The 13,491-nt window shown below is 36.9% G+C and overlaps 1 protein-coding gene across 1 annotated transcript in view; it reads left to right on the forward strand.

The window, feature by feature from the left end:
* LOC130222063 (protein NLRC3-like) overlaps positions 1–13,491 on the forward strand; it is a 54,837-nt gene that overhangs the window by 5,095 nt on the left and 36,251 nt on the right. The window contains 1 exon segment of the mRNA XM_056454687.1: positions 1,127–1,234. Within this exon segment, the coding sequence (XP_056310662.1) occupies positions 1,127–1,234 (108 nt within the window).

Consider the following 13,491-nt stretch of genomic DNA (forward strand, 5'->3'; position numbering starts at 1 on the left):
GAATCATGCTAGTAACATGCTAACTCATGCTAGAAACATGCTAGTAACATGCTAATTCATGCTAGAATCATGCTAGTAACATGCTAATTCATGCTAGAATCATGCTAATAACATGCTAATTCATGCTAGAAACATGCTAGTAACATGCTAATTCATGCTAGAATCATGCTAATAACATGCTAATTCATGCTAGAATCATGCTAGTAACATGCTAATTCATGCTAGAATCATGCTAGTAACATGTTAATTCATGCTAGAAACATGCTAATTCATGCTAGAATCATGCTAGTAACATGCTAATTCATGCTAGAATCATGCTAATAACATGTTAATTCATGCTAGAAACATGCTAATTCATGCTAGAATCATGCTAATAACATGCTAAATCATGCTAGAAACATGCTAGTAACATGCTAATTTGTGCTAGAAACATGCTAGTAACATGCTAATTCATGCTAGAATCATGCTAGTAACATGCTAATTCATGCTAGAATCATGCTAGTAACATGCTAATTCATGCTAGAATCATGCTAATAACATGCTAATTCATGCTAGAATCATGCTAATAACATGCTAATTCATGCTAGAAACATGCTAATTCATGCTAATAACATGCTAGTAACATGCTAATTCATGCTAGAAACATGCTAGTAACATGCTAATTCATGCTAGAATCATGCTAGTAACATGCTAATTCATGCTAGAAACATGCTAGTAACATGCTAACTCATGCTAGAAACATGCTAGTAACATGCTAATTCATGCTAGAATCATGTTAATTCATGCTAGAAACATGCTAGTAACATGCTAATTCATGCTAGAATCATGCTAGTTACATGCTAATTTATGTTAGAATCATGCTAGTTACTTGCTAATTCATGCTAGTAACATGCTAATTCAGACTCGGCTTTTCAAGCCACCATAAAGTTTGTCCTCAAACTTTAATATCTAGTTAATCAATTATAATTCCCTATGAGCTAATTTTGCTATAAAGAGACAATCAGGAGCACAGGGGCTGATGGGAAATGAAGTCCAGAAATATAAAACCATGTGTCCTGTACTGTTCATAAGAGAGACTCCAGCAGGTTGTGAAGATCTTTTTCCTCTGGTGTGTTTGTGTGTTCAGTGTGAGATCAGGATCATGTGTGTCCAGCTCTGTGTCTCTCAAGAGTGACTGTTCGAAAGATTGGAATCCACCAGACCTCAGAGAGAAAACACCATCATCTGCCCAAAGGTATTTTGTGTTGTACATTATTCTTCACACATGGACTATGTGTATATATGTGTGTGTGTGTGTGTGTGTGTGTGTGTGTGTGTGTATATCATTCACTTCAATTTAAATTCTTTATCATCATTTCCTCACTTGTGGATCTAAAAGATGTTTATAGCCAAAACTGTTTAGTAAATGTATCTGAATACAGATTTGATAAATAATCATAGCTGTTGTAGCTTAAAAGTTTTGTGTAATAAACTGCAAATCAAATATTTCTTCCTAAAATATTTCTATCCACAGCTACTTTCTGAGGTCTTTTAGTTGCTGAACTCCACAATGACGTGTGTTTTGTGTGCGATTTCTCATCTACATTTAATATGTGACACAGCATATAGTATGTATGAGTGTTTGTCTGTGTGACTGAGTGTGTATGGGTGTTTCCCAGTACTGGGTTGTAGCTTTAAGGGCATCCGCTGTTTAAAACGTATGCTGGAATAGTTGGTGGTTCATTCTGCTGTGGCAACCCCTGATAAATTATGGACTAAGCCAAAGGCGAATGAATGGATGAATATCTGTCTCTGTTTGCCTCTAAATGTATAATTACAGTAGTTTTATCTGTTAACAGTGATGAATATGAGTCAGCAGATGCAGGAGGCGAGCCTCACAGGAGACACAAGAGCTTCACAGACAATCTCCAGTGGATCTTTCAGGTTGGAAAAACTTAATTTGAGTCATAAAATCACTGAAATAACTCCATGAAACACAGAAATATTTGTTCACAAGACTTTTGAGAACTGAATCATGTAACCTGCATGAACTTGGCCCCCCACCCAACTAAAAACATCTGCAAAATAGTCTTAATCTAAGTCCTGAGAGGTCATGCAATAAAACATTTTTTCTCTCTTGTTTTCTTGTGATCACAAGTTAATTTCTCATTTTGACACAGCAAAAATCTGTTTTTTAGTTATACCAACTTTTTCTTTTTTGCTTTTATTTATTTATGTAACTATTATTATGATTACTATTATTATTACTATTATTATGTCTTTCTGGAATTACCTCATTTTTCTTCCTTTTCAAAGACGTTGCCCCAGACATGCACAGTGTAGCTTCATATCACATTATCTGCAGGGATTCACTTTTTAAAGTATCAGTAAATCACTTGCAGAAAGGACACATTAAAGCGTAAGCAGGATCTTCATCATTCTTCATAATCTAATTCATTCATGCAGCAGCTTATTTTGAGCTCTACAGAACTACGCTATAAATGTTGAGGGAATATTATTGTAAATAATGAGATATAATGTTACACATGTATATAATCGCGGATGTACATTAGTCATGAGTAGGGTTCGGCGATACATCAAATATTAGCGATATTATTAGAATAATTTTGTCGACGATGTAAAATCTTGAAATATCACGCATATTGAATATTTCAAATTCAAGCATGACTACTTTGTCAATAAATTCACAGAGCGTCCAATATTACGCCCCTGTAAACATTACCATGTGCACAAGAGATGTGAGTTAGCTCCTGAAGATTCAGCTGTTTTCTCTGACATGTTTACCAGGCATGATGACAGAAGACACAGAAAGAGAAACGACTTCCTGTCAGTTTTACTCATTTAATAAGAACTTCTAGTTTTGTTGTAATTATGAATGTACTAGGTGTCATTAGGTGACGTATGCTTAAATTTGCATATCTGCATCTGTATGCTGTGTAATGGCTGCTGCTTATATAGCCATGTGACAAGGATTGATTAGCCATGAGAAATCTGACTCCTCCCAAACCTATGTTGTGTACAGTAATATCTCTGACATGATAAACATACAAGTTCAATAACTGCTGCCAAATATTAAACTGATCAAATTTGAAACAGAAGCAGAGATCTGACTGTAAAAGGGAAACACCTCACACTCTCGAGGTCCAGAAGTTGTTTTGAGATAAAGTTGCTAAATAATTTGCAGTTGGTGCTTTGAAATGGCTGAAATCCCTGCTCATTGAGAAGAGCAGAAACGGTACAGTACAGACACGTCAGAGTCTCCAAAATCTCCAGTGACTCCAGAAAAGAAAAGATTTGTCACTTTTTTGACATATTGTTACTGGGAAAGTCTGAAAAGCCACTAAATATAGCAACAAAGACACTAAATTAGCAAAACTTTTGACATATGTGTTCATTCATGTGTATTGATGACTAGTCTAGATTAGGGCTAATCTTAGACATCTATTAGATTTTCACTGACAGTCCAAATTTAGCAGAGATGTCTTTGTTTAGATGTTATTAGACTCTGGTTTCCACAGCCGTTCAGATGTTAGGTTTCAGACATTTGTCAGGTATTTGTTCTCAAACTGCTCCTGTGTGTAGGACTAGTCTCTTAAACATCTTATCCAATGACTGTGTTGTGTTTATTTTTGTCTTTTGTAGCTGTGAAATTTCATGTGTGTGCTGCATTGCGGATCCGGTGTGCGACCCCCTTTAGTGTAATGTGCTCAAAACCTGCCTGGATCTACTTTAGCTGTGTGTTTATCTGAAAATAACCTTTGAATGTTCATCAGCCAATCAGAATCAAGCATTTAACAGACTCATAGTATCATGTATTATAATGTATTTTGAGTAGTTTGTGGATGAACAACTGTGTGTGAATGAATCGTTTAGTTAAATATTGTTCTTTTTTCTTCACTCATAGAATCTTGAGAGTAAAATGATCAGATTTCTGAAGAATGAACTGGGAAACTTTAAGAAAATCTTACAAGCAGAAAACAGTCAAGAGTTTGAAAAGGACTATAATGAGAACAGAAGCAGAATCACAGAAGCAGCTCTTGATCTCACACTCTTCTTCCTGAGAGAGATGAAGCAAGATCAAGCTGCTGATACTCTTTTGGGTAAGAGACTCATGGCTAGACCTACACAAAACCTGCAGATTTCCACAGAGTTTTAGCCCATCATTGAGTTTATTTATTCACTTGTGTAAATGTGTGTAAATTTATATTCATTCAGTTATTTTACCCAGTTTATAGTTCAGATAAAATCACTGATGTTTATGGTGAAGATTAAAATCACAGTCATATGCTCAGAAATGAAAGTTGTAGGCAGCAATTACATTATTTAACCTTTAGGAGGCGACAACCACTCAAACTCTTCAAAAAATCATCTAGCAATAAAACGAAGATTTATGAGTGAGTAAATGAATCATTTTTCTGAAAATGAGACTACAAATAAATATGGGCTGTACAAATGATAATGTTAGATTTCTACATTCAACATTATCCGCAACAGTAACAGTGAATTTTTCACAGCACTGAATATTTTACTATTTATTTTTATTCAGCTGATTATTTCTTTATTTTATTGTTAATAATATTACACTTTATTAGTTCTGTTTGTTAAAACCAAAAGTGTCCTGCAGTGCTGTTTCTGTAATAAATGGAAAGCAAATGGCATTCGTCTCCTCTCCTTTTTGGCTGATCCAAAAAATGGTCCAATCTGTGACTAAAGAACCATAATGTGATCTGAACCCTGAGATTTGTGATCCGTTACACCACTAGAAATTCTGTCTGGCCCATCTCATGGCCATCTGTCAGACTATCACTTACAAATAAGTCAAGACTAACTATCTTTTTCTTTGCTCCTGTATTTAGGCGAACTGTTCTTCATCAATCAGCTTAAATGTAGCCTGAAGAAGAAATATCAAAGTGTGTTTGAAGGAATTGCTCAGCAAGGAGACTCCACACTTCTGAAAAACATCTACACAGATCTCTATATCACTCAGGGTGCGAGTGAACAGGTCAACACTGAACACGAGATCAGACAGATTGAAGTTGCTTCCAGACGTCATCAGTCACTAGAGATACAGGTTGAATGCAAACATTTGTTTGAAGCACCTGAACAAGACGAGCAGATCAGAACTGTCTTGACAAAAGGAGTTGCTGGCATCGGGAAATCAATCTCTGTGCAAAAGTTTGTTCTGGACTGGGCTGAAGGAAGAGAAAATCAAGACATCAGCTTCATATTTCCTCTTCCATTCAGAGAGATGAACTTAAAGGAGAAAGAAAGACAAAGTTTAAAAGACCTCATAACTCAGTTTTTCCCAGAGACTAAAGGACTGAACCTTACAAGAAGCACACGATTCAAAGTCCTGTTCATCCTTGATGGATTGGATGAATGTCGTCTTCCTCTGAACTTTGCTGGTAATGAGATGTGTCGTGATGTATCTTCAGCAGTCTCTCTGGATGTTCTCCTGACGAACCTCATCAAGGGAAATCTGCTTCCTTCTGCTCTCATCTGGATCACCAGCAGACCAGTAGCTGCCAGTAAGATTCCTGCTGACTGTATCGACCGGCTGACAGAGATACGAGGATTCAATGATGCCCAAAAGGAGGAGTACTTCAGAAAGAGACTCACAGATCAGAATCAGGCCAGAGAAATCTTTGATCACATTAAACAGTCAAAGAGTCTCTTTATTATGTGCCACATCCCAGTCTTCTGCTGGATTTCAGCCACTGTTCTCCAGAACATATTAAAACTGAAACACAGGGCTAATACCGAAACACTGCAGGAATCTCCCAAGACTCTGACACAGATGTACACACACTTTCTCCGCTTTCAGATCCAGCAGAGCAGAAGAAAGTATGATGGACAAAACACACCAGATGTCTCCTGGGATCAAAACCTCATCCTTTCACTGGGGAAACTGGCCTTCCAGCAGCTGGAAAGAAACAATGTGATCTTCTATGAGAGCGATCTGAAAGACTGTGGCATTGACGTCTATAAGGCATCAGTGTACTCAGGCATGTGTACCCAGATCTTCAAGGAGGAGACGGGAATCATTCTTTGTACCATGTACTGCTTTCTTCACTTGAGCATTCAAGAGTTCATTGCAGCCCTTTATCAACATCTGTTCCTAGACAGCGACAAGAAACGAGCAGAAAAAAGCAGAAATGTGTCCATGATTGATTTGCTGAAGACTGCAGTGGACAAGGCTCTGGAAAGTGAGAATGGACATCTGGACCTTTACCTTCGCTTCCTTCTCGGTCTGTCACTCCAGTCCAATCGACAACTCTTACGAGGCCTGTTGACACAGCAGGATGACAGAGACCAGAGCAAAGAGGAAATAATTGCATACATCAAGCAGAAACTTGAAGGGAATCTGTCTCCAGAGAGATCCATCAATCTGTTCTACTGTCTGAATGAACTGAATGATCAAACTCTGCTGAAAGAGATTCAGTCTCACCTCAGTAGAGGAAGTCTGTCGTCTGCTCGCCTTTCACCTGCCCAGTGGTCTGCTCTGGTCTTTGTGTTGTTGACCTCAGAGAAGGAGCTGGAGGAGTTTGAGCTTCAGAAATTCCAGAGATCAGACGAGTGTCTCATCAGACTATCAGCAGTCATCAAATCCTCCAAAAGAGCTCTGTAAGTCAAAGTGCTTTAATCTAAAAAATAGACATTTGCTGAAATTAAATAATACATCATGTTAATGAACATGCACCATATTTATATCATCTGCACTTGAAAATACATTAATAATTGTTTCTTATTTCATATTTTAGTGTTTTTTAATAACGTTTAGATTCATGTTTTGGCAGTGGTTGTTTAAAGCAGTGGTTCTCAAACTGGGGGTCGCGACCCCTGCGGGGGTCGCAGAATAATTTCAAGGAGAGTGATTTAAAAATTGTGTAATTTTCAGTGATTATAATAAATATTTTTCAGTATTACAGGTGAAAACTAATATTTTCAGATTTTTAAAAAGATATTACTAATTCATAAAGTATTTAGGACACATTCAAGCAAAATGCATCTTGGTACTTGAAACGCAGCCTTTAGGAACAGTTTAAAACTTGTCATGACAACTTGCCGCAGTAAACAAAGCCTTCAACGCTTGCCCCGCCTTCGCGCTCTTCTTATTGGCCCACTGCTTTAAGAACTGAACACGAATGATTGGTTAAAATCTGCTGTCAATCACTCAGTCAACGCCTCCTGCCTTCAGATGACAGGAGCTACAACCGCGAAAATGTAAAGCGCTAAAGACGAGAGAATGAAAACAACACTGACAGATTTAGTTTTAGAAACACCTAAAGCTACAAATAATGGCGCATCTGATTACTGATCACGTGCTGAATGTTAATCCACCATCTACATTTTTCGAAGAGTGGATAAAAGACTTTCATTGGCTTCAAGTCCGCTCTGAAAATAACTAAAGCAATCACTGTAAAGTCAGTGGGATGGAATTTTCAGGTAACTGTTTACCACATCTACACATTTTAAGCACGAGAGGTTCTGTTCAATCCTTTATTTAATCGCCAGATAATGTTAAAGTTAAATGTAAAATTTAACACCACATACACCATCGCAAAAGGGCTTGCACTTGACTAAGAATAAACTAATATTGCAGCTCATGAAAAGACCGGTATTGCTATTAAAATGACCTATGCATTTAATAAGGTATATGTCAAAAGCATCTGTGCAATATCAGACACCAGGCGTGAGAACACCGCACAGTTATCATTAACAGATTCATTCATGAATTCATGTCATGCAGTGCGTGCAGGGCTGGTGAGCGGTCCGTCTGTGATATCTTTTGGTCACTCAATTGTTATAAAATTGATTTTCTTGTGATAACGGGACTTCATTGAGACATATTTTCCTCACGCATGCATATATATATTTTTTGCTTGTTAGTTTTGATTAACGTTGATTTCAAATGCAATAAATCTGTTTATAAAACTTGTAGTAACAGTGCGATAATTGGTGGGAGCCACAAAACTTTGGCTGGTGCGCCTACATTTTTAAAGTTAGGAGCACCAGTACTACCAAGCAAAAATGTTAATTTCGAGCCCTGTCATGTATAGTGAATATAGTTAAAATATTGTGAACAGCTTAAAAAAAGCTATTTTTATTGTTTGTATATGCTTTGGTAGTGGGGGGTCGCGAGTTATTGACGATCTTACATTGGGGGTCGCTGGTTTAAAAGTTTGAGAACCACTGGTTTAAGGGATAGTTTACCCAAAAAATAAATGTACACATTTTTACTCACCCTCAAGGGGTTATAAACCTTTCTCAAACTTTGTTTATCCTGTTAAACATAAATGAAGATGCCTGTAGAAAGAAGCCTGTAACCATTGACTTACACACCAGTTGTTTTTCCTACCATGTAGGTCAATGGCTAATGGTTTTCAGCTGTCATAAAAAACTATTATCTGTTAAGCAGAATAAAAAGATCATAAAGGTTTGGAACCACTTAAGGGTAAGTAAATGTTTAGGAGAACTATCTCTTAAGAAACAGCAAATAAGCCAGTAAACTACATTGTCTATTAGCGGAAATTGCACACAAGTCAGCTATAAAATGATACAACACCTTAAAAGTCCTTTCTGGTAAGAGTGGAATGATCCCACTGATGTTGTTTTCTCCATTCTGTCTATTTTAACCCATCTCTATGTTGATAATTATCAGGTAACACTGACTACGTTTACATGGACATCAGTAATGGAGTTATTTGCCTTAATCTAATTAAGACAATAATAAGATTAAGGTGTTTACATGAGCTGCTTTTTGAATTATAAGTTGCTTTCATGTTGCACATAATTCAATTATTGTCATCAAGTCACCACACTATCCGCCTTTTCTCCAGAGTTTCCTGTAATTTCAGGTGTTTTATTTTTAATTTGTCGACTTTACGTACAGTTTGGTACTTTCACTTTCATACAGGAACATTTCCTGCATGCCCCCTGTGACAAACGAGATATTAGATGCATCTATGAACTGCTGGAAGAGTGTTGTTTTAATGGAAGTTCATACCGCATGCTGAACGGAAGAAAAAAACCTAGGTGCAAAGAGTGTCAAACAGCCGTGTGTGTGCGTGTGTGTGTGTATAGACTATCCTGTTCGAAACGCGCCGATAAGTCCTACATGACGGTAATAGTTCAGTTAATGTGTTTACATGTCTGTACTGCGCTTTAAAAATGTGACTAAAATCAGCATACTCCACACGTCTTAATTTGATTTCACTTTAGTCTGATTATCCTTAATCAGATAAAGTTAATCTAAAACCGCTGTTTATATGATTAATTCTTAATCACAGTATTGTCTTAATCACATTAATATCGAATTATTGGTGTCCATGCAGTGTTGGGCAGTAGCGTCACTATTTGTACTTAACTACATTTCTCAGTAGCGTGGCGGTAGCGTCACTAATTTCAAATCAAATGTAAACATCAATGTAAAAGTAGCCTACTTTTAAATCAAATAGCTTTTCAGTAGCGAAGCTATTTTATTAGTAAAGTAGCGCAGTAGCGTCCACACAAGCTACATTTACCGATCGCAGATCAATAAGTGACGGCACCGAAACTCACGGAGCTGTGAGGCTGGTGTCTAGCCGATGACAGTAAATCCATATAATGGCGAGAATGATGATTTCTTCTTCTTCTTCCTGTTTTACGTTGTTCGACAACAAAGGTTTTGGTGCATTACTGCCACCTCTGGTGAAACTTGCTTGATGGAAAGATGACTGAGGGAGAGGAGTTATTTCCTCATGACCATACCTCCAGGAGTACATGTTAAGATGCAATAACTTAATTCCTGATGCTGTGCTCAAACAATAAAAATACTTTAGTGTATATATATATAAATATATATATATATATATATATATATATATATATATATATATATATATATATATATATATATATATATATATATATATATATATATATACCAATATATTTCCCTTTACTATTAATGACTATAGTATTTTAAATGTGTAACACCTGGTGTTATTGGATTGTTTTAGCTGTTATATACTATAATGTGTTTCTGTTTAGTACAGCATATTAATTACAGTAAATAACTGAACTGAACTATTCTGCCTCATATGTTTCATTGACAGTTTTATTGATCACTAAGATGTGATTGACTTGGCTTTAAGTTGCTTTGATTTAAAAATTTAATTTGCAAAAATAGTTTAGATGTAGCTAAGCCTCTTTTGCCAAGTAGCTTTTAGCTTAGCTTGCTACAGTTCCCAGGGGGTAGCTTTTAGTGTAGTTAAGCTACATTTTAAGTAGAGTAGCTAATAGCTTAGCTCACTACGTTTTTCTAGTAGCTTGCCCAACTCTGTGTCCATGTAAACGTACTCACTGACACAGACACACACAGATAATACAACAGTACCAGGACAGGCCAACCAGGACCATGACATAGCTCCCTTCTAGGAGAGGATTCCAGATGATCCTCATAGGAAAACACAAAACAAGAGTGAGTTCAGCAAGCTGGAGGTGCTACAGTGGATAAGGGTGATGGGGGAGAGGTAGTTTAATGAAACCATGACAGGGTACAGGACAGATGGTGAGGGGGAAACTGACAGACAGGTGAACAGGAAGGAGGACAAAGCCAAGGCAGGGACTACTGGAGAGTAAACCAGGGCAGATCCTGTGGATCAGGATAAACAGCTGGAGCACAGAGATATAATGTGTCTTTAAATTTAGCATTCACAGGTGAGGCAGTCCTTATCACTGGCACTTCTAAATAGATGTATTTATTTTCTATATTTCTGTATTTCTGTTTGTATTTATTTGTCTGTTGATATGCAGCTTTTAAATGTGCTAAAGGAAATTATTATTATTTAGTTTGTTGATGTGTGTTTTATTGTCTGTCATCTGTGGACCTTTATGTATGATCTTCTCGTCTTTTGATAAAAATATTTCTTCATCTATTCAGACATCTGAAGGAAGCCATTTACTTTTGTTGCATAAACCTAAATCCTATTAAAAGCTAAAATCACCAGATGTGCTCACTAATTAGTGAAGTTAAACCAGTCACTACAGTCAGATGTGCTTCAGACTATTAAACACACCAGATCAACACATACATATTGTGTTTGTTCTCTACACAGGCTACAGAGCTGTAATCTCACTGTTCAGTGCTGTGAGAGTTTGTCTTCAGCTCTACAATCCTCAAACTGTGTCCTGAGAGAGCTGGACCTGAGTAACAATGACCTGCAGGATTCAGGAGTGAAGCTTCTCTCTGATGGACTGAAGAGTCAACACTGTAAACTGGAGACACTGAGGTAAATGATTCTCCACTCAGCAATATCACACAAACAGTTACATATTGTGTTACCATATGTGGAGCCCCTTTCAGTAGATTGGCAGAAGAAGAATAAACAAATCATTTGCAGGGATGTGATTTTATTCATATCTACACATTGATAATGATTATATGATTATGTCTATGTGTTGACTCAGAATAAAAAAGACAAATCTATTTAAATGTTTTATTGAATAAACTGCATGAAGCTGCATTTTCAGGATTGAAGTAACTCTTTTCCTGATGTGCACCATAAGGGTGTCAAAAGAGTTCGGCATCTGTTCAGTAATAGATCATAACTGGTTGTTACATACTGATGTAGTTTATCTTATATGCACTTTGTCATTGTAGATGAGGTGAGGGAGGTGAGCACGAGTAATTAAACGCTCCAACTTCTTTAGAAAGCAGATAACCGTGCACAATCCCTGCTTGTTAGTTTGCTGGAGGGTCTTTTTGCTGCTCAGGGAGAAAATGAAAGCTGTAAAGCTATCAGAGTGATACTTCTGGATCCAGGGTGTCTGTAGAACGAGTTTTCACTACTGCATCTGTCATGGATCAGCTGTGATAAACGCAGCCGTTCAGCATCATCATTTCTGTTGAGGAACACAATGGCCAGTCACAGGTGTTTAAGAACTCACTCAAAAAACAAGCGGGATTATTAATGTCAAGTCAAGTCAATGTTTATTTATAAAGCGCTTTTAAAGACAACAAGTGTTTACCAAAGTGTTGTACAAGCGTGCTCCATTTAAAACGAAAGACAAATAAAGGACACGAGACTCTCATATGGTTTAATGTCAAAGAGTGAAATGAGTTTTCAGACTAGATTTTAAAACAGAACGAGTTGAAACTCTAACATGTAGAGGCAAATTATTACAAACTGGTATGTGTTCTGACCACATGTGCTTGGCTGTACACTATATCAATAAAGGGTTTAGTCTTTTAAAAACACCGCTGTAACACATTGAGCCACTGAACATTGCTCTTAAGATGTTTTTCTACAGGGGGAAAGTGTGAATTTCCTCCAAACCTCTCAGATATAGTCTGTGTTAGTAAATGCAAGACTATTGATGAACTCCAGCATAACACTGTATGACAACGCTTCAGATGACTGTTCTAGAGCCTACAGCTAATTAATCTGTCAGATTCTGGAGTGCATTACAGCTCTAAAAAACATTATAAATGAAGAATGATCTTAAATAAAACAAACACATTTATAGAGATAGTATACAAGTATATAATTTCACTCACCTGTGAAACAGAGGCCACGTGAACGGTTTGTGAAGTGCACACAGCATGCCATATCATCTGATACTAGAAATAATTCCAAAAGGCGACAGACTGTGTAAAGACACATAAACAACACAAAAATACATCGAGTTCAGCGGCTAATCAGCCGGAATCAGCTGAGGTGACGAGACAGCGACCAGGGAGACCTAGCTGTCACTCAAGTGGCCACGCCCTTAATTATGCAGACTTAACATAACCTAATATAAACGAAACGGATGAGTTGTAACAAAATTCACCCCCTCACAGTTGCCATTAAGGGTAATATTAGCCATATGAACCAAAATGGTTCTTTGTATTTGTTCTTGTAAACACCTTTTTTTCCTGCTGTAAAGTCAGCCATTTTAACAGTGGGCTCAATAGAAATCTGCTCTATATGGAGCCAGGACTAGCGGGATTTCCATGAATTGCAGTTTCAGTTACTTCTGTATTGGCTTCACGAGGGAGAGTGGGAGGTTGCTGCTTGGTCATTACTCTACTTATTTACTCAGTGCTATAGCTGAGCACCATGCACTGCAGCACCAACAGTAAATCTATACACTGCTATAAACTATTGCTGTACACTGACATTGCAAAGAGGACTTAAACTATGTTAAGCCCTTTCAAAGATTTAATATCTTGAAACTGTTCAACAGACTGGTCCAAAATACCAGTAGTTTACCTTGTTAATAAAGGGTTTGCTGAATAATTGCACACTCCTGCATTTTCAGATGGAGACTGTTCTTACATGTGTATTGATTGCTGACACATTTAACATATTACTTATGATATAAATAAACAATGCATATCTAATTTTAGATCTTCAATAGAAAAGCTATATTCCATATTTTAATGAGATGGTTTTATTTCATTTTAAGATAGAACATTTTGTATAAATAAATGTTTACAATATTTAATTAAAATACTCTTAAATT

The sequence above is a fragment of the Danio aesculapii genome, chromosome 4 (genome assembly GCF_903798145.1).
Source record: "Danio aesculapii chromosome 4, fDanAes4.1, whole genome shotgun sequence".
Classification (NCBI taxonomy): domain Eukaryota; kingdom Metazoa; phylum Chordata; class Actinopteri; order Cypriniformes; family Danionidae; genus Danio; species Danio aesculapii.